The sequence below is a fragment of the Gobio gobio genome, assembly GCF_949357685.1.
Source record: "Gobio gobio genome assembly, chromosome: 12".
NCBI lineage: Eukaryota > Metazoa > Chordata > Actinopteri > Cypriniformes > Gobionidae > Gobio > Gobio gobio.
In genome coordinates, this window is record NC_137105.1 from 23,650,821 (window position 1) to 23,665,601 (window position 14,781).

General features: G+C 37.4%; 1 protein-coding gene across 6 annotated transcripts in view; it reads right to left on the minus strand.

Annotated features, from left to right (window-relative positions):
* The window catches only part of fynb (FYN proto-oncogene, Src family tyrosine kinase b), a 116,877-nt gene that overhangs the window by 33,820 nt on the left and 68,276 nt on the right, over positions 1-14,781 (minus strand). For all 6 annotated transcript variants that reach the window (XM_079831500.1, XM_079831498.1, XM_079831503.1 and 3 more), the window contains 2 exons: positions 4,008-4,282; positions 848-944 (listed from right to left, as the gene is read on the minus strand). In XM_079831500.1, coding sequence (XP_079687626.1) covers positions 848-944; positions 4,008-4,272 — 362 coding nt within the window. In that variant the 5' untranslated portion in view covers positions 4,273-4,282. The remainder of the gene's footprint in view (positions 1-847; positions 945-4,007; positions 4,283-14,781) is intronic.

The following is a 14,781-nucleotide window of genomic DNA, read 5'->3' on the forward strand; positions in this document are numbered from 1 at the left end:
TTCACAATACATTTTGTTTTAAAAGCAGCTTTACACAAAATCATGATGTTGATTTTAATAATATCTTAATATCTTTAAGCCTTATAGTTGCATTTAGCAGATTAGAACTGGGCAATAAAACATTGACATTTTGCAACGATACAAGCATTGGAGATATGCTATATAAACTGTAAAAAAAATTCACTGCAATTTAATTCACAGAAATTAAATTTGGCCAACAAATTTTTTTAGATGTGATCAGTCACTAGAACTTTTTTAATTGGAGACCTGATTTTTATTACAGTGTAGTAATAGCATACATTACCCTACACGAGTATTCTGCATGTATGCGGAAAAAGTTGAACATACTTCATATATCAAATTTGTGTAAAGAGGAGGGCGATAATATACCGTATACATGCGTATGAATTACACTCGATTAGCTGGCTGTTGGAATAGAAGTCCTAATTTACAGTTAAAAGAGCCAATCGTCTGTTTGTTTTTTTCAATAAAGCGTATGCATGTTATCTGGACCTGCCTAAACATTTATTTAATCAACACACTCTCATTGCAGTTCATAACCATTTTAAATGTAACACTTAAATTCATATGATTTCATTCATACATATTATGACCCCACAAATGGTTTTGTTTAGGGGTGGGCTTTGGGGTGGATTTCTGTGTTTCTCCATTCAAGTGCATACAGTAGAATTTGTTCTTGCATGGCTGAAAATTATTGCCTGGGGATGTTACTTAAATAGAGAGTGAACTGGCTTAAGGGACTTTAACATGATTCAGTTTAAATCATTTAAGTAATGAACTGGTATTTAATTCCGAACATAGCTTATGGTTCAGGTTTTAGACTTACGTGCTGTTAATGATTTGAAACTTCTCTCCTTTCCTGAAGCTAAGATCATCTTCGGTACGAGCCTCATAATCATAGAGAGCAACAAATAGAGTCACACCTGAGAGAGAGAGAGAGAGAGAGAGAGAGAGAGAGAGAGAGAGAGAGAGAGAGAGAGAGAGAGAGAGAGAGAGAGAGAGAGAGAGAGAGAGAGAGAGAGAGAGAGAGAGAGAGAGAGAGAGAGAGAGAGAACACATCAGCACTATGAGGATTAAGAATAAATTAAAGCATACTTTTTATCCTGGAAATGGACAACAACAGAAAGAAAAAGCCATTTTGGTCTACCAGTCCACTGATAAACAATAGAATGATGTCTGGTCTAGAGGGATGAGCCGAAAGCTACACCTCTCCCAATGGGATATTATAAACAATGCTGTGTGGAATCGGGATGGGGAACTTTTGCCTGGTCTGGCAGTGCAAAGTCATCTTCACTATTGTCATTTTGATTTCACTTTGCCTCAAATGATTCCCACAAGATTTGAGAATTTTGGTCATGACACAGAACCAGAGTAATGGGACACAAGCAAACCAAGCCCTTCATTAGATGGAACCCAAACCTTACATCTGTCATTAAGTACATACTCAGTAAGACAGGAATGTAAAACAATCAACCTCAATGGGCTCACATTCAACAGTTGGCAGTCTGAGGCCATACACCATAAGCGATGAACCATCTTTAAAAAGGTCTTTATACATCTTGGCCATCTCATAACCAATCAGAGGTCACACTAGATTTGAAAGGATAAAGTCATTGATAAAGTATTTGATGTGTCCCATCCTATATTTCTTTTGGCCATAGAACAGTTCTTTAAAAGAACCACTTTTTCCACTATCTATCTTTTTCCTGATGAGCTTTCTGTGTTTTGAATTATGGGAATTATTCCAGTTTGAGGAAGTTCCACTCAAAAAGACTGAAACGAATAATTTTAAATTATAAGGTTGCAATACACATAATCCTTATCCATCAGTTTGACTGAATTGGCAGTCAATTTTCTTCATATTTTATTTTCAGATATCAGAAGAAGAATAATGTAACGCTTGGTATTTTAATGTGACATGATCACAAGAATATCTATGGCAACAAGAGCTCTTCTCAGTCGCTGCATTCATTTCCTCCTGATTATTTTCTTTGTATTCCACAGTAACTATATGAAGACAACAAAAAACAACATACTGCGCATTTGTGTTCCGCTCTCCCAATTTACTTTACGATTTATCACATGAATGATTCAATGAAATGAACTGAGAATCTCTCGCTTTTCTCCCTAAATCCTCACATCTCTTTCCAAGTTTGTTTTCAAACGAATGCTTTAAAAAGGGACTGTCTCACATTTTTACTTCTAATTACTATAAGCAGTGTTTGCTGGAATGTTTCTAAAGCAGGTAAATACAATTTTTTTTTATCAGTCAAATGATGGAAATCACTTTTGAAAAATGATTACTCAATTTTCCAGTTAATGAATATTTTGCGTTGCGCAATGTCCACAACAGTGAACAAAAGTCTATTCCTGGGTCCCAGGAGGATATGATCTACTGTAGTCTAGTTATTTTCACCGTAAGTGAATATACACAATTCACCCCTTTCTAAAATTCCAAGGGCCATTTAGCCATCTGAGAAGAAAAAGACAACTAGGTATTCTCATGTTTAACCACTACACTACAGAGACATCAGAGCCAGCGGCAATCGTCAGAAAGACTAGCCGAGGTAAGACTGCTCTCGGCGGGGGTTAATGATCGCTGAGCACCCAGAGATTGCCTGGATCTCACAACTCCAAAAACGTCAGATCAAATTAAGCGCTATCTTTATAAATAAGCCACAGACTTGAGCTTAGTCGCAGCTACAACTACATTCTTGCCTGAAAAACTCTTAAAACTACATTTCGTGACACAATAACTTTATTTTGTTTTAATTACGCGGGTTTTCTCCTCTGCTATTAACGCTTGCTCAAGTCCGCACAAGTCGTACAGCCGTTACACTGTCTATCTGATTTATTAATGCAACATCTATATTTAAATTCACAAAAACCACGCAATTCGTCAACGTATATGGACATTATAACTTATTGTGTAAGTTTCAAGCCTTGATTTAATGATGCTATTTTGCCGTATATCCCCCTATTGGCCACGTCAGGAACAACAGGGGCGTAAAACTGTCAGGGCCGTATATCTGCCTGCTCCAGGTCTGCAGCCTCCCCATTTAGAGGAAGTTTGGCAACTACGGAGGCAGACAAAAAATTTTAACAACAGATGTCAATAGAGAGCCCATAATTGAGTAACTTTGATAAGAACAAAGCAATTTCTATGTTAACTTCCCTAAAAAGACTACGGTGTGATGAAAACACTGCACTTTATTTGAGCAGCCTAATGGTGCGTTCACACCAGATGTGAATTAAGCGTTTTTGCGTGAGTGATTTACATGTTAAGTCAATGCAAAGACGCAAATAGACATTCTGCGGCGCGATTCGCGCAAATGAGGTGGGGCAAATGACATGGCGCGAATTGAGCGTTTGAGTTGAAAAATCGGAACTTTGGCGGATATTTTCTCCGCGTTAACCAATCAGGAGCTTGCTCTAGTAATGACAACAACAAGGACAAAATCATATGTGAATACCCGGAGCTGTACGATACATCTTCATACTTTATAGAAACAGGAATAAAAAGGATCTTGCTTGGAAGAAAGTGAGTGAGGAAGTCAGACAATCTGGTAAGTTGTAAAAAACGTTCTTTACTCAATTTGAGCTATACATAGGGTGATTTCAGGGTGATTGGGGCACTTTTTGCCATTGAGATGACTTGGAAAAAGTGTCCCAATCACCCTGAATTCACCCTATTGAGACTACAAGCTAGTTAAAGCCGGCAAATTGAGCTTATTCGCCGTATTTTAAAACAATCCATGTCAGCCATTTCGCAACGAGACGAGCTGGCTGGCAGAAGCCCCTCCCACGACGCGAATTTGCATCTGTTGTGTAGTGAATTTCACGCTCGAATGAAGCATGATTTAGTCAAATCTGGTGTGAGCGCACATAGAAATAGCAACATTGACTCAAACAATGAGGTTTGGGCAGTTGTGGAATTGTATGAAAAGTGTGTCAGACACATTTTCATTCTAATGAAGTGTGTATACCTGTCCCTCCTCGCGTGCGGAGCGTTCCTTGGTGTGTTGATGTGTTGAACCCTCCAAAGACAGTTACGCCTGCCGTGACCCCAGTGACATTGAAGTTGTTGTAGTTGGGAATGGCAGTGACCCCAGTGACCCCACTGAAGCTGGGGTCATGCTGTGGTGTGGGGTCGACGCCATATCGATAACCTACTCCGCTCTGAGACAAGCTGGTGTCCCGGTCCTCTGTTAACTTAGCAGTCTCTTTGTCCTTACATTGCACACAGCCCATCCTTTATGATCTATGATATGAAGACAGAGAGAGATTAGGAAAAATCACCTGCAACAAACAGTTTAGGAGTTATGAGCCATTGCATACATTGATCGCTGTAGTGCCACCATCAGGCCGATTGTCTCTACCACTTACGGTTTGGTCTGCCCGATCACTTTAAGGGGAGAATGCTGATCCTTGGAAATTATGCGCTTAAACCCCTTACAAGTACTTTACATGTGCTTTAGTATATTAGTGTACACTTAAAAATAAGTAGTACATTTTTAAACTAAGACAAAAGATAAGTAAAACTTTTAATTTGATATTATTACAAAGTGCAAAGCATGTGTACTTAAGCATTAAAGTGTAGTCTAGCAACCTTTAATTACATTAAAATGATATTATCTGCAGGTACAGTGTTATGAAATATATAATATAGCACAGAGGAAGAATTTCTTTTTGCATAGTGATTATCTAACCCCCCCCACAAATAATTAAGTATAAACTAACTTTCTTTTTTTGTCAAGCTTGTTTTGTCGGGTGCAGGAAATTCACTCACTTAAGCACTATATGGCAAATGGACTGCATTTTATATAGCGCTTTCAACAGACCCATGGCCATCCAAAGCGCCTTACATATTGCCTCATATTCACCCATTCACTCACTCATTCATACATCGACGGCGGTGTCAGCCATGCAAGGCGCCATCCAGCTCGAGACACAAGCAGATAATGTGTGTGTGTGAGTGTGTTCTTCCGTTCATCAGTGCACGATTTTACTGAACTCGGAAGTTCTGCCCATGATCCATCAACAGCACAACAGCTGAACTGTCTGACGGACAATAAACTCCCATCAGGAAACTTCAAGATCTTATATCCCTCTTCCAGAAGGCCCTCACAGTGAAACAAAGAGCAAGAAGACCCTTGTGAAGAAGTGCGCCTAATTTTGTTAAATATGAACTTGAAGTGTACTTTAAATCTTAAAATTGTAGTGTTTACATTTTTTTTACTTGCAGATAATATATTAATGAAATGAAGTGACCAAATATAGCATTAATACTACTATAGTAAACTGTTCTCTACAAACATACAGAAAAGTCACATTTATTGGATAAATCCTTATTCTAGATTAAGTGCTCAGTGTAATAACGAACACTCACACACTTTAAACTCCATCCAAATAGACAGAAATTAAAGTTGATTTTTTAAGGACAGTCTGTACTGTTGTTTTTGTGATCAAGATGGCTAAAAAAAAAATCAGTGCATGGGTTTGAAAGAGAGAAATAAAGGGATGATAATGTGTTTGTATATAAAAGCCATTCTTCCTGTTATCTAGATTTGTATTGGATTGAGATCAGCAAAGAAATTATTTAAATTGTTTTTAATTTAACTGATGTTCTTCACTGCTTTGGCAACACTCTGAATTTCAATAACTGTGCCAAAAGTGAGAACACATGGATCTCAGTGTTCTTAGCTATGCCAGGAGCTGCTCATCTGCAGTTATGTCTCCAAAAGTCCCTCAATGGAAGATAGCACAAGACAAACTCGCTGGGTCACTTTTTCCCTGTTTATGAAAGGAACATCCAGACCAGCAACTCTCGCTCTTTTTTTCCTTTCCATCTCTCTTAGATGGACCTCTGCTGTGTGTCAGTGAGCAGACTAGCACTCAGCACTGCCAGTGGATGACACACTCTTACACCTACGAGTAGGCCTGTCGCGATAGTCAATAAATAAATTAATCGCACAATAAAAAAAATGAGCTCGATAATTTTTCCGGCCGTGATAATTTCCAGCGTCTGTTTTTATATCCATTTTTGCAGAGCATTACATTATATGATCACGCTCTTATACATGTAAATGCTTCTAAGCGCGACAAGACAAGAGAATGTGTCGTTTGTCAATGTCCTGTCTGTGTGTGTGTGTGTTTGTGTGGCTGCGTCTCATGTCAGCTAATGGAGGGACACTGACACACACACACACACACACACACTCGACGTACAGTCCGTCTCCTGCTCACATCGAGTTCTCTTTTGCTCATGTACAAACAATAACAACAACACAGATAATTTTGAGTATACTCATATTAGGAGTCTTAAAGGTCCCATGGCATGGCATTTTTCTATTATTTTATAATGTTTCCTGAAGTGTACTTATATTGTTAGTATGATTTTTACATCATAAAATGTCACAATTTAGAAATAAAAGGCATTTTTTCTATACTGATGTTTGCCCTGTGGCTGAATGCCCTGTTTCAAGAGGCGTGTCTGCTGTGAGACTTCAGTAAAAACGGCCACTGTTGTGATTGGCTGACATCTTTGCATTTGAAAGAGTATCAAATCTTGTAGCGGAGGGGGCGTGGTTTAACGAGGTCTACCAGGCACGAGCAGGCACGAGCCTGCTGCCAGAGAGACGGATGGACCGGAGTTCACTTCTCATCAGTTCTCAGCACATCTCAGTTCAGTGAACTGTTGTAGTTACTAGCATATACTACAGGTTATTCGTTTATTTCTAGTCGGAGGGGCTGTCACTCATGTCAGAAAGTTAGTAACTCTAGTAAATTATGGATCAGCGCTGACTGGAGACGTGAACCGTTTAGAACGATTCAGTCCGATTTGGTGAACTGGTTCGGTTCACTAATAAGAACCGGTTCAAAAGAATGATTCGTTCGCGAACTGGACATCACAGACCAGAGACGGAGAGATTGCTAACAAAGTTATTTATAGTAACTACTGATTTGTGACAGCGCTGTCTGTCAGCGCGAGTTTATTTTGTTTGTATCTGAGAGTTCTGAATAAACACGAGTCCCAGTCACGCCGAGCCCATCTTCCTCCTTATTCTACCAACTTTGTAACATATGCAATGTACCATTACAACTATCAAGATGAACGAGTTACGAGTAAGTGTCGATTATAGCATCATTTTTAGATATTTTCCTATCATATGAAAAGCGTCAGTGAGTACACAGCGCAAACAAAGATACAACAGCAGTAGTCAAATGTAATCCAGTTTATTGTGGGGATAGCTGGCTAGCCTAGCCGGATACCCTCACGCTTACCCCCCGTCTGCTTAATCTCGTGCCGCATTTGGTGCCTCCGCTGTGGGCCAGATGCAGTACTGGGGGTCGGTGATGTTGAAGGCCGACCGGCCAGTGCAGCCCGAGCCTCGGCGTGCGTGAGGTTTATCTCTAAAGAGATGTGAGTCTGCCGATGTTGAGCAGAAACTCATGACTGTATGCACATTGTAGAACAGATAGACGCGATGAGGACGTACAAAAACACTGACTCATAGGATAGAAAACACGAAAACACCGTTCTGTCGGGAGAGAGAGAAGCCGCAGCGTGTGCACGAATAATAAAGTTCTGTGTGAACTTGAATAATTAGCTACACATCAGAAATCACTGATCACAGATCAGAAGGAACTGAAAAAAGACTTCTGTTTTCATTTATACATCCAAACACTGAGAAACTGCCAGCATTCACAAGCCATGATCTCTCGAGGACAAATATAGCGCTTGCATGGGCGTACCAAATTCTCTGGGCGGAGGAAAGGGAGGTAACCGTTCTTGTTATGACTTCATAACAGGAGACTTCAAGATTGGCTAGTCTGGCCTGTCATTTTCTCAAAGGCAGAGAAAGACAGCCAGAACTCAGGTTTACACCCATCAAAATTTCTAGCCACTTGGGGACAATATTCAGGCTAGGGGAACTCATATTAATGTTGAAAAACCTCATAAAATGACAATTTCATGCCATGGGACCTTTAAATTAGTTAAATAACGTCTTAAATGAACTTAAAGAGTTGTGAGGAAATGAGATGCACGGGACAGCGCGTGAGATCCGCGGCCGATCTTAAAGTGACAGTAGCATTGATGATGCCTGTCATTAATGTTCATCAAAGAACAACGGGAACAGAGAAAATTGTAGCTTTAATGATGATTAATCTAGATTTCATGTATTATTTATGCCGTTAAGAAAGGTGTTTGATAACTATTACATTCCTGTATATGTCTAACAGTGAAGGCACATGTAAAATAATATTTTTATAATGGGGTTATGTAAAGATTGTTTTAAGTTCACATAAATTAAAAGATGTTTTTTTAAAGCCTAATAAATGTTGAAATTGGTAGCTTTCAGTTATACTGTAATGTAACGTCATTAATGTTTCATAGAGACATTAGTATCAGTGATACTGGCCTTCATTCATAAAAACAACATATTGACAATATAACACATATTTAAAAAATGCTGTCAATAAATTGTTTTCTACATTAATTTGGAGAGTAACTGAAATTATTACAATATCAAAACATTAAAAACGTATTAATCGTGATTAATTACAGAAAAAAATGTGATTAATTAGTTTTTTTTTTTTTATTGATTCCCAGCACTACCTAAAACACAATCATCCGTTGCAGTTTTCCCAGCTGTTTATTCAAGTGCATTTGTTTATTAACAGACTGAGAGTCCATTGCTTTTTTTGTTTTGGTTGTTTTGTTCATTTATTGTGGATATTTAAAATGCTTTCCGTTTTCAGTATTAAATAGTCTTTAGAAATAAAAGTGTATTGGTCTTTGAAAAGGTGTATCTGCATTATTATGCAATTATCATTATTTTAGATGAAAATGGTCTCAGAACGACAATATTATCGTTTATCGCAACAATTTCTTGGCCAATTTATCGTCCAGCAAAATTTGTTATCGTGACAGGCCTACCTACGAGTATGTCTCTTGTCGTTTCACTCTTCTGCTAATCAACAAAGCTCTCTTTCCATATCTTTTATATTTGTTTACATCTGCCAGGTATAATTTATGGCTTTCTTGCCCTTAAGCAAAACCACCTGCAGGCTGTCAGTGGCGTTAACTCGGGTTCAGCCCATATCCTCTCATTTACAGCTCAAGAATGCCCATAAAGAACACAACAACAGCAGCTTACTGCAAACATGAACCCAAAGCTCTCCACAGGATTTACTGAAGGTACAGAATGTTGATCACAGGAAATTCAAACCAGGCTCATTGGAAAAACTTGACGGTGGCATTTTGCTGTTCTGTATGATATTTTGTTGCTTCTTGCACGTTTCATAATGTCCAGTAAGTGGCGCTAAAAGCATGTTCAGTTACATCCAAAACAGATAAACGCAAATCTGGAAAAGTTTTATTACGGTGGTTGTTGTATGTATTGTGGCAGTTCGGAAATGTTATGTCGGATAAGTGGCGTTAAAAAGATAAATGCTCTATCAAGTTTGAAAATAACAACACTTATACTAAACCCTAACATAAACCTAACTATTGTAAAAAGCAAACGTCAGATAGACATGCATTTGCTTTTCGAGGTCTTTGTGCTCTTGTACCCGAGCGCTCCGCATTGCAAGTGCAACACTGTACCAGGTGAGCTACAGAGCAAGTTTACTATGTCAGAGAAGCCATACATATGGAGCTGGTTATGTAATGCAAAAATCAAAATATAATTGTTTACAAATCATAACATAGTATTGTGCAACTGCACAAAAATAAAAATTATTAATCAATAATCTACCTCTGTAGTCATAATTTGTGTGAAAAGGAATAGAAGTAGTTGCTGTTTTACTGCCATTAGTGTTTATTTCAACTGGAAACTGCAGTGTATTTTATGTATAGGTACAGTTTTGAAAAATGTAGTTAGAGGCATGTTTTTCCAATGAGCCTATGTTGCAGGAAATCTATTGTAAAAAGCTCATTGTGTGACAAAAAAAAAAAAAAAAAAAAAAAAAAAAAACCTGCATGGACTAACCTTACTTTAAAATGCTTTTGCAATGTAAATCACTGCATTATGCTTATAAAGCTACTTAAATCTGAATCTTACAGTTTGAATTGCTAAAACACTAACCCCCATTCTCTGAACCAAATTCTTAATAGCCTAAACCAATTTTAAATAAAGCACTCTTTCTGCAAAACCTTAAACAAGTTCATGCATTTAGACAGTGTTTGCAAATCTCATGCACTCTTTTTTGCTAAACTCTAAACATTCTCACTCACTAAAACACATTTCACACTGTGATACATTTGAGTCACAAAACACTAAACACAAGAGGCAAAAGTTACACAACTAAAACACTGTTGTCATCGTTTACACACAACAACTCAAAATTGTTCACACTTATTTCTAATGATGTGATTAAGCATCTGTACAACTGTACAAACGGTGACACAGGTGACATAGGTGCACTGAATGTTGATACCAGCAATAGAGGGAAACCGTCTGAGAGGGAGATGAGGAAGAGTATGTGTAAGAGATGGCAGACCTGCTTTATAGATGAAAAACTAATTTAATAATGAATGATCTTTACAACGGAACTGAATCCACACTGAACTGACTTCAGCTAAACAATCACACTATTTTCTGTTGTTGCTGTGCAGCCGAAATGTATAGCAGAATTTGCATCACTGATCATCATTTTCATCAAACAATCTGTACTGTATAAAAGCACTTTAAAAATAAAGACTTGACTTGACTCAGGCTGGAGCTAGCACAAAGACATGATGATGAGGCAGAATCAATCTCTCACTGACCTTGATTTTGCAGTTGCACAACTTTGAGTTTAGAGTACTGTAACATACTTTTCATTTAGTGTTTTATTTGACCTTTTGCATTTAGACTGCTGTATTTTTACAGTAAAAGTGTTGAAGTGTTCATTATCATACAATATTCAATACTGTACTTGCAGTACACAGTATACAATATATATTCACCATATCTAGCTTTTGATTACTATACTTTACATAACTGCAAAAAATGTTTTTACTGCATGCAATATACATTTTTGTTTCTGTAACCTCATGTTCTGGATGCTGTATTCTCAATTTTTTTGATGTAGTGTCTAATGAAAGAAGGTGAAATAGTTTTGAGGCAATTGTTTGATTTTGCCAGAAGAGTCAGGGGTTTTGTGAATGTAGTTTGAGGATTTGGATGCGTTTAGTGTTGTGAGAGAAAACGATTGAGAAAACAATTTAGAAAAACTGTAATAAAGTTGCAAAGTGTCGATGACACCAAATGTAACTTGCAAAACGAACCACTGTTTGCCAACACACAGAAGCCAACAAAGATTATGCATTATTATTATTTTGTCTGATAACTGATTCATTCTTTCTGTGTGATTTTCTATGATTGGAATAATCATAATCGATTAAACTTGATCTAGGCTGAAAAACTAAATTTCACATGGAAGCATACAAAATCATTCGATTGGTTGTGCTCTGTCTTTGTTTTCATTTTATTATAGTTTCTTTAATAATTAATTACTTGAAAACTTGTTTAATTAAGAATTGAGTTAAGTTTTTCTGTTGCATATAAATTAGTATAAAGAATTGAGAAATTTTTGTGGTATTAGTATTTACTTCTGAAATGTTAATACTTTGACACCCTATTTTCAGCCAAAATAATTTATATGGAATCATGGGTTACACACGTTAGTGAATGAGATACGTGAGGTGACAAGATAAGAAGAGAGGAGAAAGGCAAGAAGAGATAGGAGAAGAACAGTGGAGAGTATAAGATGTGAGGGATGGAGACAAAACGAGAATTGAGAATATTGAGTTTCTGCAGAAGACAAGTGAACTGCTTTATTAAGAGAACGATTGTAATAAGAGATGAGAAAAGAGATGCAAGAGAAATGAAGAGAAGAAAGGGCAGATGAAAAAAGACAGCAGAGCCTGCAGAGACTGAGGAAAATTTTATATTTTAGGAAGAGAGAGAGAGAGAGAGAGAGAGAGACAGACAAAAAGACAGAGAGAGGTGAGAGAGAGATGTGGAGTGTTGCAGTAATAACTTATATGAGTAGGGCTGTCGCGGTAAAGGAATTTCCCTTGCAGTGATTTTGAGTGGTTCAATATCACGATATGCGATATCATCATCATATTATAATAATAATAATTATTACTATTTTTTTTTTGCTTTATAAATAAGCTTATTGGGCTATTTTTATATTTATAAAAGTTAGTTCTGACTCTCGAATATGACTGGACAAGAGGCTTTCCAAAAGTGCTGAAATTTCAGAAGTATCAGCACTGGCACGTCTCTGTGCTCACTAGATGGGCTGTCATTCAGTACAATTACATTGTTACGCCAGCATATGGCGACAGAGGACTGTCTTTATGAGTGAGTCATCATTAAATTGTTCATAATATGCTTAAATGCTGATTCATTTATAAGTGTTGAACTTAATTCAGGTGTCGAAATTAATTTAAGTTTGAGCGCTGCTTTAAAAGGCTCAATCGATCAACACATCACCTGGGTAACGCTGAAGATGATTTTTTTTTACATCATAGAGATCAATGGCATTGATTCAATGCATTGAACAGCGCTGACGCTAGTCACTGGAAATCACCTTAAACATTGAAAGGATACTATGACAAAGATATCTTTTATCTTCTGACAACTGCTGGCAAAATGTTTTACACAAATATATGCCTTGATCTAATGAAGGACAGATGCAGGTAATCTCATGGGCTCAGTTTCCTTGTCTGTTCTGTTTGTGGAGGAGCTCCCTGAGCCCTGCCTCAGACACAAAGAGCAGACTAGATGACAGAGGCAGCACGATAGGCTAAAATATTTCTCAAATTCATTTATGTAAACAAATACGCATCTAAACACAATGGGCAATATATTGCGTCATCAAAACTTACCGTGGTAAGGTCCATATATTGTGTGATAAGTCGATATACTGATTATTGATTATTATTATTAATCATTCAATTGTTTCGTTGATTGTAATCCAAAAACATACGGACTGCAGCTTTAAATCACATAAATGCATATTTTCGGAATGAAGATGGAGAAATGCCACTACTGTGAATCTGATCTCAGGCACTGGGGTTCTCAACGCTGTCACGCTTACAACACAAAGAAAAACGTGTAGGCCGATGTATCGGCCATGACGATAACCACAACCTAAATCTAAATTTGACATTTCTTTATGGATTGCATGCTAAAACCTAAACTTTCGAGGTGGAGTCGGAGAGAAATCTGAGCCAGATGGACCCGATGGGATGGAGAAACGAAGCGCAGCAAATGGCTCAGAAGATAAGGAAGCCTGGTGGAGCCGTGACGATGGTATTTGGAGGAGCAGAGGGAGGAAGAAGCCAAGGCTAAGCCGACAGGCCGACGGACCAAGGTGGAGTTACAGGAACAGTGGCTGGAGGAGGAGCAGGGGGATTTACTTGCCTGGGCGACACTAGAGTGACTCGAGGTGAATCCACACAGTGGAGTGGTGTGAGAGGAAGAGCTGAGGGGCTGAACCAAAGGGGACGTGAGAATCAAGAAAATAACTTACTCCAATTCATCTAAATAATTTCCAAAGGCCAGGCACAACTCCTCCAGAATCAGAAACTATGGAAACAAATTAACAAACAGGGAAACTAACTAGGAACTAAGGAGAACAGGAACAGAGCAAACAAAGTGAAAACGAAACTAAAACATAAAATACACGTTACACGTTAAAGAGAGAAAAGAGAAGAAAAAAGAGATTAAAAAAAGAGCTTTAAAGTTATGGATTCACTTAAAATCTAGTTCTGAAGACAGTCTTCATTTTAAAGCACTAAAACACAAGAATTGAGTGCTCAGAAAAGTCATCTTTGTGTAATGGTGTCAGAACTGATGAACAAAGCATTTAATGCCCCTGGAAAACTTGAAAGAATTAAAGAAATTATGAATAAAGAGAAAGAGACATATATGCAGTAGGGGTGTTACGGTACATGTATTCGTACCGAACTGTTTCGGTACAGGACTTCTGGTACGGTGCATGTGTGTACCGAGCTATACCGAATACAATCTTTAACAGTTAACAGTTCAAGCGGCAGAACGGTGATCTCTTCCTAGTCAAAGAATAAACATTAATTAACATCTGAAGGTATGTTGAGAGGATACATTACAACTTACTGAAACGTATCATCGTGTAATCGCTCAATCAATGTTTCAACGGCGGAAAGACGTCAATAAAACAGCTTGTAAACAATGTCACATTGCATTACATTTACCTCAAGCCTCAAGTCATTCAGTGTCCACAGCTTGTTAGTTCACTAGAGAAATTAACTGTTTTGCTAAATATATGCAATATATTAGCCTGTATATTAATTACATTCTACTTAACATGTTAGTGATGTCTTGATTATTTAATGCATGTTTAAATAAATCGGTCATGAAAATGGCAGCCACTGTGTATATTTCAACAACAAATTGTAGTAAAAACATTATTTTTAAGTTAAATGCAAAAACTGCCTTCCGTGAAGTTTACATGTTATTATATATGAAAATAATTAGCAACTGAATTTAGGCTAATAGTTTGGGCTCTGTTATTAACCTTTAATATTAGGCAAGTGTTAATAGCAACTAGATTGCAATTTACACTAAGTGCAAATAGCTGTAGATGCTATTTACTAAGTGAAATAGCATACTAAGTGAAAATAGTGATATATTCTATTTACACCATATAACAGTAGCAGTTCTTTACAATATGTGTAAATAGAAATTACATGCAATTTACACTTTATTTTGACAGATA